Here is a 23,848-nt window from a genome sequence, read left to right on the forward strand (position 1 = left end):
GATGATACAGACACAGATGATATAGACAGATCACAGACTGATAAATAAGAGAGAGAAGATAGATAATAGACACAGAAGATAGACAGATAGATAAGAGGATAGAGACAGATTATAGACAGACCGACATATATAGACATAGATGATATAGACAGATCACAGACAGATGAGAGAGAAGACAAACAGATGATACAGACACAGATGATGTAGACAGATCATAGACAGACTGATAGATAAGAGAGAAGATAGATGACAGATAGACACAGAAGATAGACAGAGAAGAGAGAGAAGATATACAGACAGATGAGAGACTGACAGATAGTAGATAAATAGATAAGAGAGAAGATAGATGATAGATACAGATGATAGACAGACGGACAACCTATTGACACGGTGAACTCTTAATAACATAGATATATCCACACGGTCTCGAACGGGCACGTGTTCATACCGCTCAAAGGAACTCAAAGCAGCGGGAAGAGCTAAACCCGTTACCCCCCCCCACCTCCCTCCCTCCCTCCCTCCCTCCCCAACGGCCACCGGCCAAGCCATCCGTCTCGAGAAAGCCCACCTGCCCGGATGGGGTCCGAAGGGGGGGCTGAGGACCACCGCTGGAGCTGTTAAACCCCGCAAACCCCGGAGAGGGAGGGAGGGAGAGGGAACGTCGGAAAGAGCAGGCGGGGGGGGTGGGGGGGGTGGGAGAAACAAGCCCTCCTCTCTTCTCGAGCCCCTCAGCTTCCATTGACGCCAGCCGCCCCCCCACCCCACGTCTCAGCCCCCCCCCTCAACCACGCCCGCCCCTCCCTCTTCCTCCTCCTCCTCGGCAGCCACAGGACTCCCGCCGCCCTCCTCCCCTCCACCCACACGGCGGACAAGGCGGTTCAACTCGCCCCCTCACCTCCATGGCCGCCGCTTCGGAGCCGCGACGAAGAGGGGGGGAGACCCCTACCAGACTCTCCCCCTCCCCCCTGCTTTCTTCCTCCACGGGCTCTCCGACCGGAACCGGAATGGAGGCCGCCCACCTCCAAAGAGGCGACGGCCGGGGACGCGTCACTTCCGCCCCACGTTGCCTTTCTTCCCTTCCCTTTTCTCTATGGTCAGGGGTTGGGAAAGCGGGAGGAACGGGGGGAGAGAGAGAGAGAGAGAGAGAGAGATTTCTTTCTCCCTCCTCCTCCTTCTTCTCCTCCTCTTCCTCTCCCTCCCCGCAGGTTTTTAATTCCCCCTCAGGCGAGCGGGAAGCGGCTCCGACGCCTCGAGGGGCACTGAAGAGTGTAGTGGTGGTGGTGGTGGGAGAGAGAGAGAGACACACGCTATAGCGGCCAACGGAAGCCGGCGGATGTGACGTCAAAGCCAACGGTTCGCTGTTACAACCGTGGAGTTGTAACTTCCGCCTGATCCTAGAGGGTCGCCGCCGCCTTTCGAGGCCGGAGAGTGGTGGTGGGGAGGGGACTTTGTCTGGACTAGACAAAGGTTTTTTTTTTTTTTTAAATCCCTTTAGCCTTCAATTGAAAGAAACCGGAAAAGGAAAACCAGAGCGTCCGAGTGGGAATGAGAGCGGCGGTTGGGGCCGGGCTTCCGGGGCCTTCGGCGCCATGTCCTATGCCTACCTTTTCAAATACGTTATCATCGGGGACACCGGTAGGGGAGGGGCTGAGAGGAGGGGGTGTGTCCTAAGATTTTTTGGGGTGCGCTACTGGGCTTTGGGGTGGGGGTTGGATGGCGAGACCAAAGAAAGGACAAGGGGGAATTCAATGAAGCCGCTTTCTCACCCCAGGGACTCTCTAGGAGCCGTGGTTGCATTAGTATCAGAACGTGGTTAAATCTAGGTTAGGTTTTTTGAGGTCAGGTTTGTGACAAACCACGATCTGGCCTCAGGTTGACCCAAGATTGGAGCACAAAAAAAAGGGAAGAAACCGACATTGAATCTATAACAGGTAGCCTGATCTCTAACCATACAGGTAGTCCTCGGCTTAACAACCGTTCGTTTAGTGACCGTTCGAAGTGGCGCTTGAAAAAAAGGGACATGTGACCGTTTTTCACACTTAACGGCCGGCTGTTGCAGCATTCCCCACCCACGTTCCCGGGATCAAAATTCAAACGTTTGGCAACCGACTCGTGTTTATGACGGTGGGAGGGTCCTCGGAGGTGGGGGGGGGAGGTAGGTCGTGGGATCCTTTTTTGGGACCTTCTGACAAATCAATGGGGGGGTGGACAGTCAGGTTCACTTAACAACCCCGGGTTATCGGCTTCGCAACTTCGATGATTTGCTTCACGATGGTGGCAAGGAATGTCGTAAAATGGGGCAAAAACTCACTGAACAAAAGTTTCTCATTTGGCAATGGAAATTTTGGGCTCAATCGCGGGTCGTAAGTCAAGGACCCGGTGGCTGAGTTAACAAGTGCAGTTAATTCGCTTAAAAACGGTAGCGGGAAAGGTCGTAAAATGCCGGCAAAATTCACTTAACAACGGTCTCATTTAGCGACAGAAAGTTTGGGCTCGATTGCAGTCGTAAGTCAAGGACCGTGTGACTTACCTAACAACTGCAGTAATTCACTTAAACACGGTGGCGGAAAAAAGTCGTAAAATGCAGCAAAATTCACTTAACTGTCTCACTTAGCAGCAACAATCTTGGGCTTAATTGTCATAAGTCGTGGACTGCACATTGGTTTTCACCTTGACCACTGCATTCTGGGAGTTGAAGTCCACACAACTTAAAAGAAGCCAAAATTGAGGAAACTGATCTGCAAGTCGTCTTAGACTTACAACCATTTATTTCGTGACTGTTCAAAGTTACAATGGCGCTAAAAAAAAGTGACTTATAACCAAAATTCAGAGGCTTGGCCACTGGCATATACTATATGATGGCTGCAGTGTCTCGGGATCATGTGATCATCTCTGGTGACCTGACAAGGTCAATGGGAAAACCAGATTTACTTAACAATCATGTTACTAACTTAACCACTGCAGTGATTCACTTAAACGGTTGTGGCAAGAAAAATCACACAATGAGGCAAAACTGACTTTTAACAGCTGTCCTGCTTAGAAAGTTCGGGCTCAGTGGTCATAAGTCGAGGACTTCCTGTATACAGGCATTCCTTTTTTTCAGTATGTACCTCTCCCAACACTGCTTTTAAATCTGCCAAGATTCCTGATAAGACATAAAACAATCACTGCAAAGTTACACTGGGTTGAAACAAATGTAACCTTCCTTCTGTTTATAAGTTTGGCATTTTATCTCTAGGATAGCAGACACACAGTAGCAGGTCTATTAAAAGGTTAGGAAAGGAACCATTTAAAGTTACTGTTTTAATGATTAATACAAAGAGAAGTCACTAAATATATAAACACCCTTTATAGAGCCCTGCCTTTATATATATATATATATATGCATATTCTTTCTAGCCAGGTTTTACCTACGTAAACTTAGTTGTTCTACAGACCTACTAAGTTTACGTAGGTAAAACCTGGCTAGAAAGAATATGCACATAAAAGCCTACGAAAAAGATATATATATATATATATATATATATATATATATATATATATATATATATATATATATATATATATATATATATTTGTTTTCTGAGGTTTTCGCGGGTGTTTGTATGTAGGTCTTTGGTTATTCGGGTTTTCTCCCGCGTAAAATTGGAGGTTTCTTGGCGACGTTTCGACGAAGTCTCATTCGTCATCTTCAGGCTGGTGTTCTCGGCTTCGTGCTTCCAGGAGCAATGTGTATATATATGTATGTATGTATGTATGTGTGTGTGTATATATATATATATATATACCTATCTATCTATCTATCTATCTATCTATCTATCTATCTATCTATCTATCTATATTTGTACCCTATGATTATCATTAAGGGTTGTACCATATGATCCTTGACGAATGTATCTTGTCTTTTTATGTACACTGAGAGCATATGCATCAAAGACAAATTCCTTGTGTGTCCAATCACACTTGGCCAATAAATAATTCTATTCTTTTCTATCCTATCCTATCCTATCCTATCCTCTCTCCTCTCCTCTCCTCTCCTCTCCATCCTATCCTATCCCCTTTCTTATCCTATCCTATCTTATCCTATCCTATTCCCTTTCTTATTCTATTCTATTCTATTCTATTCTATTCTATTCTATTCTATTCTATTCTATTCTAACCATATTTTTTGGAGTATAAGACACTCCAGACTATAAGATGCACCTACCTTTTTGGGGGAGGAAAACAAGAAGAAAAAAAATGCCTCTGCCTCCCAGCAATTTGTAGAGAAATAAAATTATCTTAATCTTGTATAGAAATAAAATTATCTTAATCTTAATTTGCCTCCTTGCAGCAAACAGCCAGTTTCATTTTCATTTGAAAATGCCCCCACCCTATTGGCCTTCCGGAAAGTGGTGAAGACCTGGCACTTCCGGCAGGCCTGGGGCCGTTGATCTCGCTACGGTGATCTTGTGAGATCCGGCCACTAATTGGAATGTATAGGTTTTAAAGTTGTTTTTAACTTATGTATGGGATATTGTTCGCATTGTTTTATTCTTTGTTGTTAGCCGCCCAGAGTCCCTCAGGAGTTGGGCGGCATAAAAATGGATAAATAAATAAATAAATAAATAAATTTTCAGCACAGCCTTATCAGCACAAGAAAAACGAAATCTACCTCCCAGCAATTTGACTCCTTGTAGCAAACAGCGGAGGCCGAAAATGGGGCACACGGACGCGGCAATAGGCAATCCCTGCAGCCTGAAACAGCTGATGGTCGGGCCGATCCAACTGACAAATCAGCTGCTTGTGCTAATCAGGCTGTGCTGAAGCTGAAACTAAAACGGGGTGCTTGCTGCAAGGAGGCAATTTGCTGGGAGGCAGAGGCCAAAGGATGGAGGCTGGCGGGTGGCCGAGGCTACATTCGGTGTATAAATCGCACCCAAATTTTCATCCTCTTTTAGGGGGGGGAAAGTGTGTCTTATACTCCGAAAAATATGGTGTATGTGTATGTATGTGTGGATATATATATATATTGTGTTAAATTTATATTTACTGACAAAGAAATAGAGGGAGACAAGTATAGATCTATTTCAAGCTATTTAGCTCTCATCAGCTAGCCATACCCTTCTGGGATTCGATAGAAAACCCATACACACACACACACACACACACACACACTCACACATATATATATTATATATATATATATATATCAATTTTCTTACTTCTTCGTAGGGTTTATGTGTGTTTTTCTTCTAGCCAGGTTTTCCCTACGTAACCAAGGTTTTTTGTAGCTCCAGCTCAGTAGAATCACATCCACTTAGAAAAGAAAAAAGCCCAGAACCTGGATGTGATTCTACTGAGCTGGAGCTACAAAAAACCTTGGTTACGTAGGGAAAACCTGGCTAGAAGAAAAACATATATATATGTATGTATGTATGTATGTATGTATGTATGTAAGTTTTCACGGGTATATATGTGTGTACAGTTAATATCTCGGGTTTCTTCCCGTATAATTGTAAACATATCCTTAAAAGGGTAGTAGTTTGCCCATAAGCACCAAACCGAGAACATCAGCCAGAAGATGACGAATGCAATTTCGTCGAAACGTCGCTACTACCCTTTTAAGGATATGTTTACAATTACACGGGAAGAAACCCGAGATATTAACTGTACACACACACACACACACATATATATATAGCATGCACACACACACACACACACACACACACACACACACACATATACTTTGCTGATAAATAAAGGGAGACTAGTATAGATCTATTTCAAGCCTTTTAGCTGTCATCAGCTAGCCATACCCTTACTCGGATTCAAACTTGGGCTTCCTGCATGTTAGGCAGTTGAATTAACCTTCTGAGCCACAAGTTCTCCTCCCTTCATTAGCTTGAGCCAGGGGAAAGATTAAGTGTTTACTGAGATACTTGGTCTACCCCAACATGTGGGAGGGGGCATTCTGGTCCCTTTTGCCTTTCAGCTCCAATCCAGGAGCCCTCAAGCAGTCGCATTCACGACAAACCATTTTATACCAAATTTATATTTACCAATATAAATTTAGTATAAAATGGTCTTCTAGTCCAAACCCCCACTCAGGAAGGAAACCCTGTATCATTTCAGGCAAACGGTTGTCCAATGTCTTCTTAAAAACTTCCAATGATGGAGCACCCACAACTTCCGGAGGCCAGTTGTTCCACTGATTAATTGTTCTCACTCTCAGGAAATTCCTCCTTAGTTCTAGGTTGCTTCTCTCCTCGATTAGTTTCCATCCATTGCTTCTTGTTCCTGCCCTCAGGTGCTTCGGAGAATAGTTCGACTCCCTCTTTATGTAGTTCAGTTATTTGAAAGTCCGGCTTCTCCCATTTCACGTAGTCCTCGGCTTACGACCATTCATTTAATGACCATTCGAAATTAACAACAGCTCTGGAAAACGTGACTTATGACCATTTTTCACACACGACCATCCCCATGGTCACATGATCAAAATGTGGCCATTTATTTATTCATTCATTCATTCATTCATTTTATTTAGGTTGGATAATCATTCGTCTAAAGTGGTGTAGGGTTTCCTATCTAAGCAGGGTTTCCTACCTAACCTAGAAGACTTCCAAGATCCCTTCCAACTCTGTTATTTATTTATTTATTTATTTATTTATTTATTTATTTATTTATTGGTTCAATTTATATGCTGCCCTTCTCCGGAGACTCAGAGCGGCTTACAATGCGTTAAGCAATAGCCTACATACGTTTGTATATACCTGCTTAGTAGGGCTTTCGGCCCTCCCTAAGCGGTGTTCTTTTTTATACAAAGTCAGCTTATTGCCCCCAACAATCCGGGTCCTCATTTTACTTACCTCGAATGGATGGAAGGCTGAGTCAACCTTGAGCCTGGTGAGATTTGAACTTGCAGTAATTGCAGGCAGCTGGTGCTATTTAACAGCACTTTAGTCTGCTGCACCACCAAGGCTCTTCTATTCTATATTGCCGCCTGTTCGCACATGGCGGCTTACAAGAATATAAAAACATCATATCAAAAACAATAAAAGTCATAGAAGAGAGAATTGTATATAAATACAATAAACTGGCATCTATTTATGATGATGGCAGTGTCCCTGGATTGCGGCTTCTTCACCTTTTGCGACCTGATAAGGAAAGTCAACGGGGAAGCTGGATTCACTTAACAACCAGGTTACTCATTTAACAACCGCACTGATTCATTTAACAAATGCGGCAAGAAATGACTCCGGACTGGTGCTTTTCAAATTCGGAAGCTTTAAAAAGCATGGGAATTGAAGTCCAACCGTCTTCAAAATCCCCAAATTTAGAAAACACTTCTCCGTATCTTTTGTCCAGAGTATATTATGGGATGGAAAGCAAGATGAAGACTCAAGAAACTTCTTTGGGAGTCCGTTTCCCTCTCTAAAAGGAAGTACAGGTAGTCCTCGACTTACGACCCCAACGGAGCCCCAAATTTCTCTTTGTTCAGTGAGATATTTGTTAAGTGAGTTTTGCCCGAGTTTACGACCTTTCTCGCCGCAGTTGTTAAGTGAATCATTGCGGTTGACAAGTCGGTCACCCCGCTTGTTCAGTGAATCTGGCTTCCCCACTGACTTTGCTTGTCCGAAGGTCGCAAAAGGGGAATCGCATGACTTTGGGACGCAGCCACGGTCATAAGTGTGAACTAGTTGCCAAGCATCTCAGTTTTGATCACATGATCACAGGAGTGGTGGTGGTTGAATGGTCGTAACTGAAAAATGGTCCTACGTCACTTTTTTCCAGGGCTGTTGTAACTTTGAATGGTCACTAAGTGAGCGGTAGGTCGAGGACTATCTGTATTCTAGGCAAATTGGGTTGATCAGAGTTGCTTTTTTCCTAGTGCTAATTTGACTTGCATTTGTAGAAACCCCCATTATTTGTTATCTGTCTGTCTGTCTCTGTCTGTCTGTCTGTCTGTCTGTCTGTCTGTCTGTCTGTCTATCTATCTATCTATCTATCTATCTATCTATCTATCTATCTATCTATCTATCTATCTACCGACCATGTTTTTCTGACTATAAGACACACCTAAATTTAGAAGAGGAAAACAACAACAAAAAGTTTTTGGCCTCCCTTTTTTGGGGCCTTTTCCAGTCTTTTTTTGGCCTGTTTCTGGGGCTTTATTCAGCCCATTTTCAAGCCTTTTTTCGGCCTGTTTTGGGGGCTTTTTCCGGCCCGTTTTTGAGGTTTTTTTCGCCCCCTTTTTGAAGCCCCTTTTTGGGGCTCTTTTTGTCCATTTTTGAGGCTTTTTTGCCCATTTTTGAGGCTTTTGGGGGGCCATTTTCTAGGCTTTTTGGCCTGTTTTCGAGGCTTTTTTCTCTGAAAAAATGGGCCAAAAAAAGCCTCAAAAACAGTCTGAAAAAAGCCTCAAAAATGGGCCAAAAGAAGGCCTGAAAAAGGCTAAAAAAAGGCCAGAAAATAGGTCGTATGGAGGCCAAAAAATGGCTGGCGGATAGGTGGGGATTCGGCAATATTCAGTCTATAAAATGCACAGACATTTTCACCCCCTTTTGGAAGACAAAAAAGTGTGTCTTATAGTCCGAAAAATACGGTTATATATAATATAAGATAGACTGAAGATTGTCGAAGCCCCGCCCCCCAACAGCCATTCATTCTATCTATCTGTCTGTCTGTCTGTCTGTCTATCTATCTATCTATTTTTCACAATTACGGACTGCTTATCTCCCTTAAAGAGGGAATCTTTATGACTTACTTCAAAACAGAAGATAGTTTAGAAGGCTTTACCGCAAAAGAATCCAAATATCTAATATGCAGAAATACAGCAAAAACAGAATTTCAGAGTCTGTATTCAGTAGAGCTTTCTAATACACTTCTAATTATTCTATAATTTAGGATCCACTCCTATATCTCAGGGAAATGTGGTTTATTAAAAACCGAGGGATTATAAAGTTAAACAGGTATAGTTTGCACTGATAAAGAACATAAATGCATCAGTAAATTGTTCTATAGAGTGCCTAAGTTCGACACAAATCTCTCCTTTTTTTTAGCGTAGGAGTTTACAATAATATTTGATCTGTTTTTTTAAGGTGTCGGGAAATCATGCCTCTTGCTACAGTTCACAGATAAACGGTTTATGGCTGTTCATGATTTGACAATCGGTGAGAATCAAAGCCAGATGGCTCTGTGAGTCTTGGGGAACCATAATGTTTGGAAATTTGCTTACCTAGATGCCCTATTGATAGACAAATCACTGTTATTATTACATTACCAACAGGATACTGGGGTTAAAACTCACATAGACAACAGTTCCATGTTCCAACATGCTGAGAATATATAGTAGATGGGATATTTACAACATAGATACTCTATACAATATGGATAGTCAGCTCGGTGTAGTGGTTACGGCCCCAGGATAGAAAACAGGAGAATTGATTAAATTTGTTTGGCGCCCATTTCACCAGGAGGTGACTAGAAGTTGAGTTCTAGTTCCAACATTGGCACAAAGCCAACTGGATGACGTTGGGGCAGTCATTTTCTCTCAGCCTTAGGAAGGAGACGGCACCGGCAAACCACTTTTTGGGTGGGTGGGGAATTGCCAACAAAAATTGCAAGGACCTGCCCAGACCATTTTTGAAAATCGGACACTATTGAATCGAAGAAAAAAAAAGATGGATGGATGGATGGATGGATGGATGGATGGATAGATAGGTTAGATTAGATTAGATTAGATTAGATTAGATTAGATTAGATTAGATTAGGTTAGGTAGGTAGATATGATAGATAGATAGATAGGTAGATATGATAGATAGATAGATAGATAGATAGATAGATAGATAGATAGATAGATAGATAGATAGAATAGTGGCCAAAATTGTGGAAACCTTTTGAGAAAGTGTATTTTCTAAAACTAGCTAATAACACCACTTCTTTTGGAGTAGTAGCATAAAATTTTATATTAATGGAAAGATAACTTAATCAAGAACGTAATGCAATAACCTTATAAATTTGATAATAAATAAATATATAAATGAAAATAATAAATTATGCTATCCAAATCAATAACATATAGCTGCCCAGATGAGGCAACATATAAATGTATAGAAATAAGTAAATCCCTTAATGGTCCTACGATCCTAATAACATTAATCATAAAATAAGCCAGTCATAAACCCTAACCAAGCATATAGACAAAATCTGGTGCAGTCTCTAATTTCCGATCTAGAAATCCATGTCATTTTCTTGCAAGTATTACAAAAGTGAATAAATACATATTTTTGTGCCTTTGTATCAGTCTCGACTCCTGGCGACTGCCTGGATGAATCCCTCCAGTTTGCTTGGCAAGATTTCAAAAGTGCCTTGGCCTTGCCTCCTTCCTAGGGCTGAGAGAAAGTGACCGGCCCAAGGGTGTGACGAGAGCGAGACTAGAACTCACAGTCTCCCAGTTTCTAGCTTGGTACTTTAAGCCAGTGTTTCTCAACCTTTGCAGCTTTTAAGTTGTATGGGCTTCAACTCCCAGAATTCCCAGGCTAGCATATTGCTGGCTGTAGAAATTCTGGGAGCCGAAGTCCAGAAAGATATCAAAGTTGTGAAACACTGCTTTAACCACTACACCCATGATGGCGAACCTATGGCACGGGTGCCACAGGTGGCACATGGAGCCATATTGGTGGGCACGCGAGTGTTGCCCTATCTCAGCTCCAGCGCGCATGCGCGCGCCAGCCAACTGATTTTCAGGCCTTCCGGTCCCTCCAGAAGTCGGGAAACTGGCTGTTTTCAGACTCCAGAAGGCCTCTGGGGGAATGGGGAAGGCTGTTTTTGCCCTCCCCAGGCTCCTAGAAACCTCTGGAGTTTAGGGAGGGGGAAAAACGGGCCTACCGAGCCTACCATGCCATTGTGTACCACAAGCAGGGGGAAGTGGGGGTCACATGCGCATGCGCGAGAGGGCGGGGCGCATTGAATTATGGATGTGGACACCTGCGACCCCCCACACTCCCCCCACGTTTGGCACGCGAGGGCAAAAAGATTAGCCATCACTGCACTACACCATACTGCCTCACATATACATACTGTAATTTTTGGACTATAAGACACACTTTTTTGTCTCCCAAAAGGGGGTGAAAATGTCTGTGTGTCTTATAGACTGAAGATTGCTGAAGCCCCGCCCACCCGCCAGCCGTTTGTTGGGCTCTGCACTCCCCGTTTTTGGTCCTTTTTTTGGCCTGTTCTTGGGCCTTTTTTCGGCTTTTTTTCAGGGCTTTTTTCAGCCTTTTTTCGGGCCTGTTTTTTGGCCTATTCTTGGGCCTTGTTTCGGCCTGTTTTCAGGGCTTTTTTTCATCCTGTTTTCAGGGCTTTTTTCGTCCTATTTTCGGGGCTTTTTTCGTCCTGTTTTTGGGGCTTTTTAGGCCTCTTTTCGGGCCTCTTTTCAGCCTGTTCTTGGGCCTTTTTTCAGCCTGTTTTCAGGGCTTTTTTGGGCCCGTTTTTGAAGCTTTTTTGGCCATTTTCAAGAGACTTTTTTCATCCCATTTTCGAGGCTTTTTTCATCCCATTTTCGAGGCTTTTTTCGGCCCATTTTCAAGGCTTTTTTCGGCCCGTTTTCAAGGCTTTTCCTCTTCTATATTTTCCTCTTCTAAATTTAGGTGTGTTTTATAGCAAGGTGCATCTTATAGTCTGAAAAATATGGTACATACATACATACATACATACATACAATCTCCAAGATAGATCAGGGTTTTTTTTTTAATGAACCAGGACAGAATAGATAAGTACTGATTGTTGTAAGCAAGGATTATAACGTCTACTTATCCCACTATTCAAAATCAATTCACCACATCAACATGTCGCAATGTATTCTACACAAGGGTTGTTTATTGATTGCTGGATTAGTAGAGAAGCAGTGGTTCTTAAATTGGGCATCATTACTCCCAACAGGATCATTTAGGCATACAGTATTCTGGGGGGGGGGGGTAACGGGAACAATTTGTAATAACCCATTTGCGAGTTGAACATCCAGTTTGAGTCGGTTGTCGCTGAGATGTTTGTAAAAAACAGTGTTTTTCACAACTTGGCAACTTTTAAGATAGGTGGATTTGAACTTTCAGAATTCCCTAAACCAGCGAAGAATATCTTGTACAGTATATGGCAGTGATGGCGAACTTTTTCGGCACCAAGTGCCCAAACCGTAACGCGCGTTCATGTGCATGAATGCACGCGCGCCAGAAACCTGAAGTCCAGCTGGTTGGCACGTACATGCCTGTTTTTTTACCGTTTCTTTGGCCATATTCAGGCCTTTCTTGGGCCATTTTTCGGCCATTTTCTGGCGCTCCAGCGCCCGCAAAAACCAGCTGCCGGAAATCAGAAGAGCAGCTGGCAATGGAGTGCGTGGCACAGAGAGGGCTCCATGTGCCACCTCTGGCACATGTGCCATAGGTTCGCCATCACGGGTAGGAAAAGGTGATGGCAAAGAAAGAAGCCAAAAACAAGAACAAGGTTGAAAGAGAAACACAGGTTGAATGAGTAAACAGAGTTAGGTTTAAGGCGGTAAGGTGTGATTTCAAATCAGCTGATTCAAGATGCTAAAGCCGGGATGGCAAACCTATGGCATGTGTGCCCAAGTGGAACCATGTCACCTGGCACGCGTGGCATTGCCCATTCCTCTTCCGGGTTTCTGGTGCGCATGCTCGCGCGACAATCAGCTGGCCTTTTTTGCATGCAGCAGTGCCGGAAACTAGAAGAGCTGGTCTTTTTTCCTGCATGAGCATGCCGCCAGCCAGCTGATCGTTGTGTGAACATGAATGCCAGAAACCCAGAAGAGTAGCTGGCTGAAACCAGAAGTTCAGTAGCTGAAACCGGAAGTTCATTTTTGGGGGTGCGCATGCGCCCTGGGCAACTCCTCTTCCGGGTTGCAGTCCAGACACGCACACCTTTCGGTGCCGAAAAGGTTCGCCATCACTGTGCTAAAGCATCATTTCTTTTCCCTTACCTTCTGTTTTCCCGACACAATAGGTCAGTGATGGCGAACCTTTTCGGCACCGAGTGCCGAAAAGAGAACGCATGCATGCGCGCACCTGGGCCGCAACCCAGAAGAGGAGCTGACCAGGGCACATGCACGCGCCAGAAAATGAGCTTCTGATTTCAGTTACTGAACTTCCGGTTTCAGCCAGCTACTCTTCTGGGGTTTCTGACGTACATGCACATACGACGATCAGCTGGGTGGCGCGCATGCTCTCTTAGGAAAACAGAAGACCAGCTTTCCTAGGTTCTGGCACTGCCGCATGCAAAAAGGCCAGCTGATCGTCGTGCACGCATACACGCCAGAAACCCAAAAAAGGAATGGGCGACGTCGTGCGTGCCACTTCGGGCACGCGTGCCATAGGTTCACCATCATGGCAATAGGTAATGAGTCTTAACTCTGAAAAAAAAACCTATTCCCCCACTTTCGAGGTGTATTTCAATCTAGATTTTCCAACACCCGGTGTCTGGAACTCTGTGGTTATTCCTTCTTTTGTACTTCTGCTTGTTGGACTCTTAATTTCACAAACTGTTCCACATTCTGTTCCTTCCCGCCTTTCTCTCGATCCTCCCCCCCACATTCTTGCCTTCCTCATCCAAGTCTGGGGGGATCATGCCAAGAAAGCGGGGAGCAAGTGAGAGCCCAGCCCACTGAGCCTGGTTCCTGTCCAATCCAGCGGTGAAATGCACTTACCGTCGCTACCAGTTGGGAAGTGTGAACCCGTGCGCCTCTTCTGTGCATGTGCAAAGAGGGTCAAAAATGGGACGTAATGACGTCCCGGCAGCTGGGTGGAGCCTCCCGCCACTGGCGCTACCGGTTTGTGCGAACCGGATAGATCCGGCCAGATTTCACCGCTAGTTGAATCTCTTCCTTTTCCATTTCCCCACCAGGTGTGGAGTTCGGGGCGCGGATGATTACCATTGAAAACAAAAAGATCAAACTGCAGATTTGGGATACGGTGAGGAATCCTCTTGTGTGGGAACGGTAGGGTGTGTGGAAAAGAGATCACCGGGGTTGGATTGTCCAGAAGGAGCAAGGAGCCGTTGCTCTCGGCTCCCATCCCACCTCCACAACCGTGGTGCAGTTGTGGCTCATGCTTTAGGTCGGATGTGTAATTCTGGGTGCTTCTCTTTTGCTCCGAAGGCTGGCCAGGAATCCTTCCGTTCGATCACCCGCTCGTATTACCGAGGAACAGCCGGGGCGCTCTTGGTCTATGACATCACCAGGTGAGGCCCAACCGCAACGCACAACCTAGACATGGATCAGGTTTCATGGTTTAGCCCGGCGGTTCCCAACTTTTGGGTTTTGAAGGACCATTGATGGTCTTGCAGGTCCTTCCGTTAAGCTGCCGGAATTATTCGGATAGAGCAAGCAAGGAAAGAAAAAGAAGGAAAGAGGGGAAGGAAGAAGAAAGGAGAATGAAGGGGGTGTACGGACCTAGGCTTCCCCAGCAGCACGAAGCCGAGTCCTCGTCCCGATAAACCCCTTTTATTTAATTTACAGTGAATTCCTCTCCAGCAAAGTCTTTCCTCTCCCACTGTCTTTCAAGATAGTTCCCAATTACCAACCTTTATCAGGCTTGGAGAGTGGCCAGGCCGATATCCGCAATACTTGGCAAGAATGCAGGAATGAACTAATTGTCTCCTGCAAACTCCACTCCCCTTTCGCTCCTCTTTTATTCCCTCTGGGAGGGGCCATTCATCGTCCACCTGTGGCCTTACTCCCTAGTCGACCCTTGTTCTTTGGCTGTTCCCTTCGTCTGACAACTCTCCGCATGTGCACACTGGGAAAGGCTTCAGCTGTTCTTCTGCCTCACTGATGTCTGACTCCGAAGGCAACTGTTAACTGGCATATGGCCCTGACCCCCTCTCTGCCTCCAACACAGAGCCCTCATCAGAGCCTTCCCCAGACTCCAGGACTGGTCCATGTTCCTCCCCAACCTCACTGTCCGAATCTGCTGCCAGATCCACTGGCAACTGGTGGGCCACAACAAAGGGAAGGGAAAAGAAGAAGGAAGGAAGGAAGGAAGGAAGGAAGGAAGGAAGGAAGGAAGGAAGGAAGGAAGGAAGGAAGGAAGATTATAATGAGAGGGCGGGAGGGTCTCAGCGAAGTCCTGCCTTAGCACTTGGCTACCACAGGTGCCCCCAACACAAGTCCCATCTCATGGCCACCCCTGTGCCACGGCCACCCCCAGCCACGGCCACCCCCAGCCACGCCCACCCACCCCGGGCCTCCGAGCTCAAACACAACCCTGATGCAGACCTCAATGAAATCAAGTTTAACACCCCTGGGATAGAGAGATGAGTGAAACTTAATATTCCCTAAACAGGCCAATTTCTTTCTTTCTTTAGACAATTTACGTGGCTGCCCATTCAATTTCAGGGACTCTTTAAGTGGCTTGCAAAAGATAAAAATCCCAACATACAAAGAATGAAAACAATAATTCCCCGCCCCTTGGTGACAAGCAGCAATCTAACAGGCCTCTTGATGGACTCCGTCCCACTCTGGGTTCCCCTAGGTCGTTGGCAAAACTAGGGCCTTGCGAAAGAGTGTCAAATTGGGGGCCAGTCTGATCTCCCCAGGGATGATGTTCCAAAAGAAAGGGAGACACCACAGAGAAGGCCCTTCTTCTGGGTCCCACGACATGTACCTTTTTATTAGGTTGCTTTGCATGTATATTGAGAGCTTCTGCCCCGGAGACAAATTCCTCACGTAGCTAATCACACTTGGCCAAATAAATCTCTTCTCTTCTCTTCTCTTCTCTTCTCTTCTCTTCTCTTCTCTTCTCTTCTCTTCTCTTCTCTTCTCTTCTCCATTCCATTCCATTCCATTCCATTCCATATCATTCCATTCCATATTTTCTAGTTAATCTAGTCTATTCTCCATCCCATTCAATATATTCTATTCCATTCCATTCTCCATTCTATTCCATTCCATATTTTCTATTCTGTTCTGTTCTGTTCTGTTCTACTCCATTCCACTCCTCTCCTCTCCTCTTCCATTCATTCCATTCCATATTTTCTCTTCTCTTCTCTTCTCTTCTCTTCTCTTCTCTTCTCTTCTCTTCTCTTCTCTTCTCTTCTCTTCTCTTCTCTTCTCTCCTCTCCTCTCCTCTCCTCTCCTCTCCTCTCCTCTCCTCTTCCCTTCCCTTCCCTTCCCTTCCCTTCCATATTTTCTTTTCTTTTCTATTCTATTCTATTCCATTCCATTCTATTCCATTCCATATTTTCTATTCTATCCTATCCCATTCCATTCTTCCATTCCATTCTATTCCATTCCATATTTTCTATTCTATTCTATTCCATTTCATTCCATTCCATATTTTCTATTCTGTTCTGTTCTGTTCTACTCAATTCCACTCCTCTCCTCTCCTCTCCTCTCCTCTTCCATTTCATTCCATTCCATTCCATTCCATTCCATTCCATATTTTCTCTTCTCTTCTTTCTCTTCTCTTCTCTTCTCTTCTCTTCTCTTCTCTTCTCTTCCCTTCCCTTCCCTTCCATATTTTCTTTTCTATTCTATTCCATTCCATTCCATTCCATTCCATTCCATTCCATTCCATTCCATTCCATTCCATTCCATTCCATATTTTCTATTCTATCCTATCCCATTCCATTCCATTCTTCCATTCCATTCTTCCATTCCATTCTATTCCATTCCATATTTTCTATTCTATTCTACTATTCCATTCCATTCTATTCCATTCCATATGTTCTATTCTATTCCATTCCATATTTTCTATTCTATTCTATTCCATTCCATTCCATTCCATTCCATTCCATTCCATATTTTCTATTCTGTTCTGTTCTGTTTGATATTGCTATGAAAAGTGGGAAGAAAGGGAACAAGGAAGGGTTTGAGTAGACCTGGGGTCTCGAGCCTTTTATCTGAGAGACTTTTTCCCTCAGGGACCAGTATGCCAAGTGACAATGGAAGTGGCACTCCTCTCCAGTCCCCTGTGTTCCTCCAGCTCAGATTCTGGGGACAAGCAATAGCACTTAGACTTATATACCGCTTCCCGGTGCTTTTGCAGCCCTCTCTAAGCGGTTTACAGAGTCAGGCTTTCGCCCCCCCCCCAACAATCTGGGTTCTCATTTTACCCACCTCGGAAGGCTGGAAGGCTGAGTCAACCTTGAGCCTGGCGAGATTTGAACTGCCGAACTGCAGCTCAAATGCAAGCGGGGTGGAGAGGATGTTTCTCCAGGAAGCTTTGATCGCTTTCATCTTCAACTTGACTTTTGGGTTTTGTTTTTTTGTTTTTTGTTTTTTTTCTTGTTTTTTCCGCAGGCGGGAAACTTTCAACCATTTGTACGCCTGGTTAGAAGACGCTCGGCAGCATTCCAGTCCTCACATGGTCATCATGCTGATTGGCAATAAAAGGTAAGGGTGGGCTCTTTGGTCTGGTTTTTCTTTCCTTCCCACTCACCCACCCACCAGGGATGGGTTCTAAAATTTTTTACTACTGGTTCGGTGGGCGTGGCTTATTTTGTGGGCGTGGTTTGATGGTCATATGACAATTCTTTAGGATTTGGCTTTTAACTGCTTGCAGAGCTGTACCGGTCCACCCATTTGTTTTTGGAGGCACCGGTCTACCTATGGCTTAGGCCCGGGATATTTGGCGGACCATCTGCAGCCAGCAACAACTTCGCATCGCCTGGTGCGCTCTCACAGGGAGGGCCTACTCAGGGTGCCGTCGGCCAGACAATGTCGGCTGGTGACCCCCAGGGAGAGAGCTTTCTCTGTAGGTGGCACCCACCGTTTGGAATCAACTGCCTCTGGAGCTCTGGGTGGCCCCCGACCTTCGCTCCTTCCGCCGTGGGCTGAAAACGTGGCTATTCCATCTAGCCGCCCTAGACTGAGGGGGTTTTTAATAGAATTTAACGGGCTTTTATTGGATCTTTTGTCAATTTTATCATGGACTTTGTTTTTAACGGTCTGTTTGTTTTTGTTTATTGTTGTGAGCCGCCCTGAGTCCTGCGGAGATAGGGCGGCATATAAGTCTAATTAATTAATTAAATAAATAAATAAATATTTGTTTTTGGAGCGCACCGGTCTACCCATTTGTTTTTCGAGCACACTGGTCTACCACCACACTGCCTTTTAACACTGATCACTCAGTGAGAATATATCTGCTGAACAATGTTCTGCATTGGTGACAGGAACGGCATCTGGCCAGTAAACACTCTGCTAGCTCCATTCATATTGTGGTCTGCCGGTGGCCTGCAGAGCTGGCAGCAGAGCTGGACAGTGAGGAGGTTGGGGAGGAACATGTGCCAGTCCTGGAGTCTGGGGAAGGCTCGGACGAGGGCTCTGTGTTGGCGGCAGAGAGGGGGCCAGGGTCATCTGGGAGTTGTGTGCTGCCTCCAGAGCCTCCAGAGTCGGACATCGGCGAGGCAGAGGAACAGGGGGAGCCTGTTCCCAGTGCACGCATGCACAGAGCTGCCAGAAGGTAAGAACAGTTAAGAGAAAAGGGACGACTCGGGAGTAGGGCTTGGAGATGATTGGCCCCTCCCATAAAACATAAAGGAGGAGCAAAGGCACTTGAGCCTTTGGAGGAAGCAACTTTGTTTGTGCTGGTCGGTTTAAATTCTGAAGCTCCGTTTTTGACTCTGTGCTCCATGTGGCCTTGCAAAGCTAATTGCCAATTAGGTCTTTGGCAGTGTGTCAAGGGAGATAAAGGTAGGTGCTTATCAGCCTTATCCCGAAAGACTGTGGCAGACTTCTGTCGGACTCTTTACAAACTATTTGTGACTCATTACGGGCTGTGAATGAACAGAATTCACAGCCGTTGAAGTAAAAAGAGGGTTTTTGGGACTAATCGTGTGTTTTTTACTGTCTCAGGAAGCCTAGGTCAGTTGCCCAGACTCCATCCCACAAGGGATTATGGGGTCATTAAACAAAGATGATGATCGTTCTTCTTTTGAGGCTTTTATGCTCTTATCCTCTCTTGACCGGCGTGTTTGCCTTTTTTCCTCTAGTGACATGGAGCACCGGCGGGTTGTGCAGAAAGAAGAAGGGGAGGCTTTCGCCCGGGAACATGGCATGGTTTTTATGGAAACATCCGCAAAGACATCAGCCAACGTGGAAGAGGTGAGGATTTAAAAAAAAAATGTTGGAAACTCCGCGGTTGGAAATCCCGGGATAACTTCTTCTGAACCTGTCAGCCAGATGGCGGTGTTCTGACTTTAACAAGCAGGAGGCAGGAATTGGTCCCGGCAAAGCCTCTTTTATTTACACGACTGTGAATTAACGTTCATTCACAGTCAGCAAGGTTTGTTCAAACAGTTTTTTCAAAGGAATAGTTCTCAACACACCTTAACTCGTTTGGCAAGCTGCCACGTAACTTGTTTCCAACCGCAGTACAAGGGAAAACTTAGCACAGAGTCTCTCAGAGTCACGGAATGAACAACTTGTTTTCCTGCAAAAGCCCACTCCCTGTTCGCTTCTTTATTTCCTATGGAAGGGGCCAATCACCTCCAAGTTGTGGCTTTATTCCCGAGTCAACCCTGCTTTCTGAGTTGTTCTTGTCTTCTGGCAGCTCAGTGCATGCGCGCACTGGGAACAGGCTCCAGTTGTTCCTCTGCCTCGCTGCTGTCTACCTTTCTCTCTGCCTCCGAGGGGCCAATCATCTCCAGGCCTTACTACCGAGTCGTCCCTTTTGTTTTAACTGTTCTTGCCTTCTGGCAGCTCTGTACATGTGCACACCAAGAACAGGCTCCTCCTGTTCCTCTGCCTCTCTGATGTCCGACTCTGGAAGCTCCAGAGTCTGTGCATAACTCCCAGATGGTCCTGGCTCCCAAGACTGGCCCAAGTTCCTCCCCAACCTCCTCGCTGTCCCACCCTACTGACCACCGGCGGGCCACAACAGGTGGAGGATGTAGAATACCTTGTGGTCTCTTTTTTAGTTTCAAATATCTCTTCTCATGCGAGATGAATAGGAGTCTATTCTACCAGATTTTACGCTGATCTTGAATTTTCTTTTTCTTTCCGTTTGCTGTTCCCAGGCCTTTCTCAACACAGCTAAAGCCATCTACAGAAAGATCCAGCAGGGTGAACTTGACATTTCCAATGAGGTGAGCTGGACCGAAGACTCTCTGGGTCTCCATCAAACCCGTAGCCAGGAATTCTGTCCATGGGACAGAGCCGTCTTATTATAATTAATCAAGGAGAGAAGCAACCTAGAACTAAGGAAAAATTTCCTGACAGTTAGAACAATTATTCAGTGGAACAACTTGCCTCCAGAAGTTGCCTCATATAGGGCTTCCACGTGGCCCTTTTTTAACCGGCAAAGTGTTGCTGGAGGCCGGGAAGGCCAAAAATGGGCCGCGCGGGGCAGGGGTGCTATTCAGCAGGTTCTGACAGGTTCTGGAGAACCGGTAGCAGAAATTTTGAGTAGTTCGGAGAACCAGCAAATTCTACCTCTGGCTGGCCCCAGAGTGGGGTGGGAATGGAGATTTTGCAATATCCTTCCCCCAGAAGTGGGGAGGGAATGGGGATTTTGCAGTATCCTTTCCCTGCCACGCCCAACAAGCCACACCCACAGAACTGGCCCTCGAAGAAATCCAGTTTGACACCCCAAATGTAGAGCATAAGCTTAAGGTAACTAGGCCGACTTTGTTTTCAATGTTTACATGGATAAATCCCTTTTCTTCTCCCTTTCCAGGGCAATGGGATCAGGATTGGCTCTAAACAACCAGCAGTTATTCCGGGTGGATCACCCCTCCGCCCGGGACCGCAAGGCTCTGGGGATCGATCGGGCTGTTGCTAAGTTTGCTTGAAATCTTGACTGGCCCATTGAGGCTGGGAACAAACAGAGGATGGTGCCTTTTATTTCTTATCCAAACAGTATTGGGGGAGGCGGGGAGGCAAGGATTTTCCAGTCGAGTTGTCCTTTCCCCTTTTTATATGGATTTGGGGCTAACCTGAATCAAATCTGTGGCTGGGGGCTAGACCGTCCCTTTCCAAAATTTCCCCATAAGGGCTGACCAGTCTTCCTTCTAGAAGAAAAGGTATTTTATTTTTCTCCTCCAGTCTGGCTTTCTGTCAGCAGTGACTTTTCTCCCCACCGTTGAAAACTTCCCTACCTTGGACTCGTTTAATTTGGGTGGGATCTTTCAGGTCGCCATGCCCGATTTTAATATTCAGCTGTGATGTACGCTTTCTCCGCTCTTCCTATTAAACGTTTTCACTTTTCCTTTTATCTGGCTCTTTTCCCGCGGGCGAGGGAAGCGACGGACTACTAGACAAAAGGATTTGTTTCATATTCTGCCATGGTAATTCTTTCAACGCAACTTTCCAATGGAGGAAGTAGCCCTCGACGTTGTTCTGTCCCCGTCTCTCACAGACACACAAACAGACAGCCGGGAGTTAAATAAACTGGCAGACAACCAATTCTTTCGATAAGAGGATTGGCAGCAACCCAGTAGCTGCTTGCCAAGAACTTTACTCATAAACAAGAGACACACAGTTCAAGAATTGTCAAGTCCAGTCCGTAATTAAATCCAAGGCAGATAATGTTGTTTCCAAAGATGCAATGTGACTCGATAGTAGTTAGTTTTGTCCGTCACAGAGTCTGAATGGCCACCTCACCCCCTTATAACCCCTGTGGGGTGTGGTCCAGTGACTCAGCTTAATCTCTGGCACGCTCCTTTTCTGTTGCGTGCGCTTGTCTCTCCGACGCTGGCGTGGATCCAGCCAAGACTTATCTCCTTCACTGTCTGACTGTGAGGAGATATCTGGCTCCTGGCCAATCTCTTCTCCTATGGGAGACACCTGAGGCATTACCAGAGAGGAGGGTCCTGGAGAGGGAGGCCTGGCCAACTCCTTCATGTTCGGAGCCTTCTCCCTCCGATAAGTCGGCCTCAGGGGTCGGAGCCACAACAGACGTATGACTACTGCAGCCGAACGTTGGGGCTAAGCAAAACGGCGGTTAAGCGAGTTTTGCTCCGCTTTGCGAACTTCCTCGCCGCCGCCGTTAGCAAATCGCTGCAGTCATTCAGTTAGCAACGCGGTTGTTGAGCGAAGGTTGCAAATGGTGATTACTGGATCCAGGCGTGAAATGCTCCCGGTTCTGACTGGATCGGGCGATCCGGTAGCGATCGTGGCGGGTGGTTCGGAGAACCGGTAGTGATGGCGGAGCAAAGCTCTGCCCACTTGCCTGGGTGTCGTTACTTCCTGGTTTTAACCAGGAAGTAATATGTTTTTACCCTCTGTGCATGTGCAGAAAGTCTGTGCGCACATGTGACCCCAAACCGGTAAGGAAGGTAAGTAGATATCACCCCTGATGTGATCCTAGCACACTATGACCATCATAAATATGACCCGGTTGCCAAGTGCCCAAATTTTGATCACTTGACAATGGGGATGCTGCAATGGTCGTTAAGTGCGAAAAATGGTTGTAAGTCACTTTTACTTGCTGCTGTTAACTTTGACTGGTCACTAAACAAGTGGTTGTAAGTCAACAAATGGGAGTCCTTTCCTACCTCTTAAGCAGTAGTGGGATTCAGCCAGTTCGCACCTCTTCAGGAGAACTGGTTAACTTTCTAAGCAGTTCGGAGAACCGGTTGTTGGAAGAAATCTTATTTTCTTTTTTTCCAATTTACAGGGCTAATCCTGTAAGGAAGGCAAGAAGGAAACATTCTGGTGTTGTTTCTGCCCTGCTTAAAGAAACTGCCTCTCTGGTTAACCCTTATTACATTGTAACAGCTAAAGTAAAGCGCCCATCAAAGTGAGTAACATTGAGTTGGCCATGCCCACATCACCACTGAGCCACGCCTACCCAGCTGGTCATTAGGGCAGAGAACCAGTTGTTAAATTATTTGAATCTCACCACTGCTCTTAAGTAGGAAACGACTACAGAGGAAAAAACATTAAACCACAGAAGATTTTAAAGGCAAATCTCCACGGACATTTTTAAGCGCAAGGTTGGTATTTGTGACAAACGTAACCAACATTTAAGGTTGCCTTTAATGATCCCCATTTGATTGTTCTTCAAGGTCTTCAGCGTGGTTTTTTTCAGTATCAGCTGTCTGTCTTCTTTTTCACTGGAGATGCCAAAGAATGAAAACCAGGTTTAGACCACCGGTTCGCAAGAACCGATAGTAAAAATTTGTAGTTCCGAGAACCGGTAATAACATTGGATGGCCACGCCCCCAACCGGTCGCCAGCCCGGTCACCGCTCACTTATCCCGCCCACCTCATCAGAGACTTTTTTTAAAAAAACATTTAAAAGCATTTTTTCTACCACTTCTTCAGCCGAAAAAATGCTTTTATGTTATGTTATGTTAATTTTATTTATATACCTTTTATATAACTTTTAAGAGTAAAAAAAAAAAAAGCCTCTGATGATTCCACGGCTCAGCTGGGATCGTCAGAGGCTTTTCAAAGCATTTTTTCTACAACCTCTCTTCAGCCGAAGAGGTGGCAAAAAAAATGCTTTGAAAAGCCTCTGACGATCCCAGCTGAGTTGCCGGATCGACAGAGGCTTTTCAAAGCATTGTTTTCTGCAACCTCTTAAGGTTTAGAAAAAATGGTTTTAAAAGGTTTTTTTTAAAAAAAGTTGGCCACATCCCACCCAGTCACATTACCTCCCCCCCACCAAGCCATGCCCATAAAATAAGTCACACCCAAGGAACCGGTAGTAAAAAAATTTAGAACCCACCCCTGGTTTAGACACATTGATACTGAGCTCTGTTGGAACAAACCTGGGGTTTGGTTATTCTTTGTTGTTTTCAGTGGTGGGCTGTTGCTGGCCCCACCCACCCACCCTGGTGGTGTCACATCCTATATAATCGCCGGTTTTTCGATGCTGCTCACATTTTTGGTTCCGGGCGAACCGGTTGTTAC

The 23,848-nt window shown here is 45.5% G+C and overlaps 2 protein-coding genes across 4 annotated transcripts in view; one reads left to right on the forward strand and one right to left on the reverse strand.

Annotated features, from left to right (window-relative positions):
- Positions 1-1,331, reverse strand: part of TOX4 (TOX high mobility group box family member 4) — a 39,448-nt gene extending 38,117 nt beyond the window's left edge. Inside the window, exon 1 of the mRNA XM_034427057.3 lies at positions 896-1,331. Within this exon, the coding sequence (XP_034282948.2) occupies positions 896-901 (6 nt within the window). The 5' untranslated portion in view covers positions 902-1,331. The remainder of the gene's footprint in view (positions 1-895) is intronic.
- On the forward strand, positions 1,317-21,201 carry RAB2B (RAB2B, member RAS oncogene family). 3 transcript variants are annotated; one of them, XM_034427058.3, is made up of 8 exons: positions 1,317-1,635; positions 9,081-9,152; positions 13,894-13,961; positions 14,147-14,229; positions 17,291-17,383; positions 18,982-19,093; positions 20,008-20,076; positions 20,667-21,201. In XM_034427058.3, exons 1-8 carry the CDS (start codon positions 1,590-1,592, stop codon positions 20,769-20,771), a joined length of 648 nt encoding a protein of 215 aa, XP_034282949.1. In that variant the 5' UTR covers positions 1,317-1,589; the 3' UTR covers positions 20,772-21,201. The 3 variants fall into 3 exon arrangements, with proteins under 3 accessions (XP_034282949.1, XP_087749907.1, XP_034282950.1); XM_034427059.3 differs by lacking the exon at positions 1,317-1,635 and adding an exon at positions 1,655-1,931; XM_087893781.1 differs by lacking the exon at positions 9,081-9,152 and having other exon boundaries at positions 1,378-1,635.
- Positions 21,202-23,848: the final 2,647 nt, after the last annotated feature.

This window comes from Pantherophis guttatus, chromosome 4 (assembly GCF_059756535.1).
Source record: "Pantherophis guttatus breed Tessera chromosome 4, ASM5975653v1, whole genome shotgun sequence".
Classification (NCBI taxonomy): domain Eukaryota; kingdom Metazoa; phylum Chordata; class Lepidosauria; order Squamata; family Colubridae; genus Pantherophis; species Pantherophis guttatus.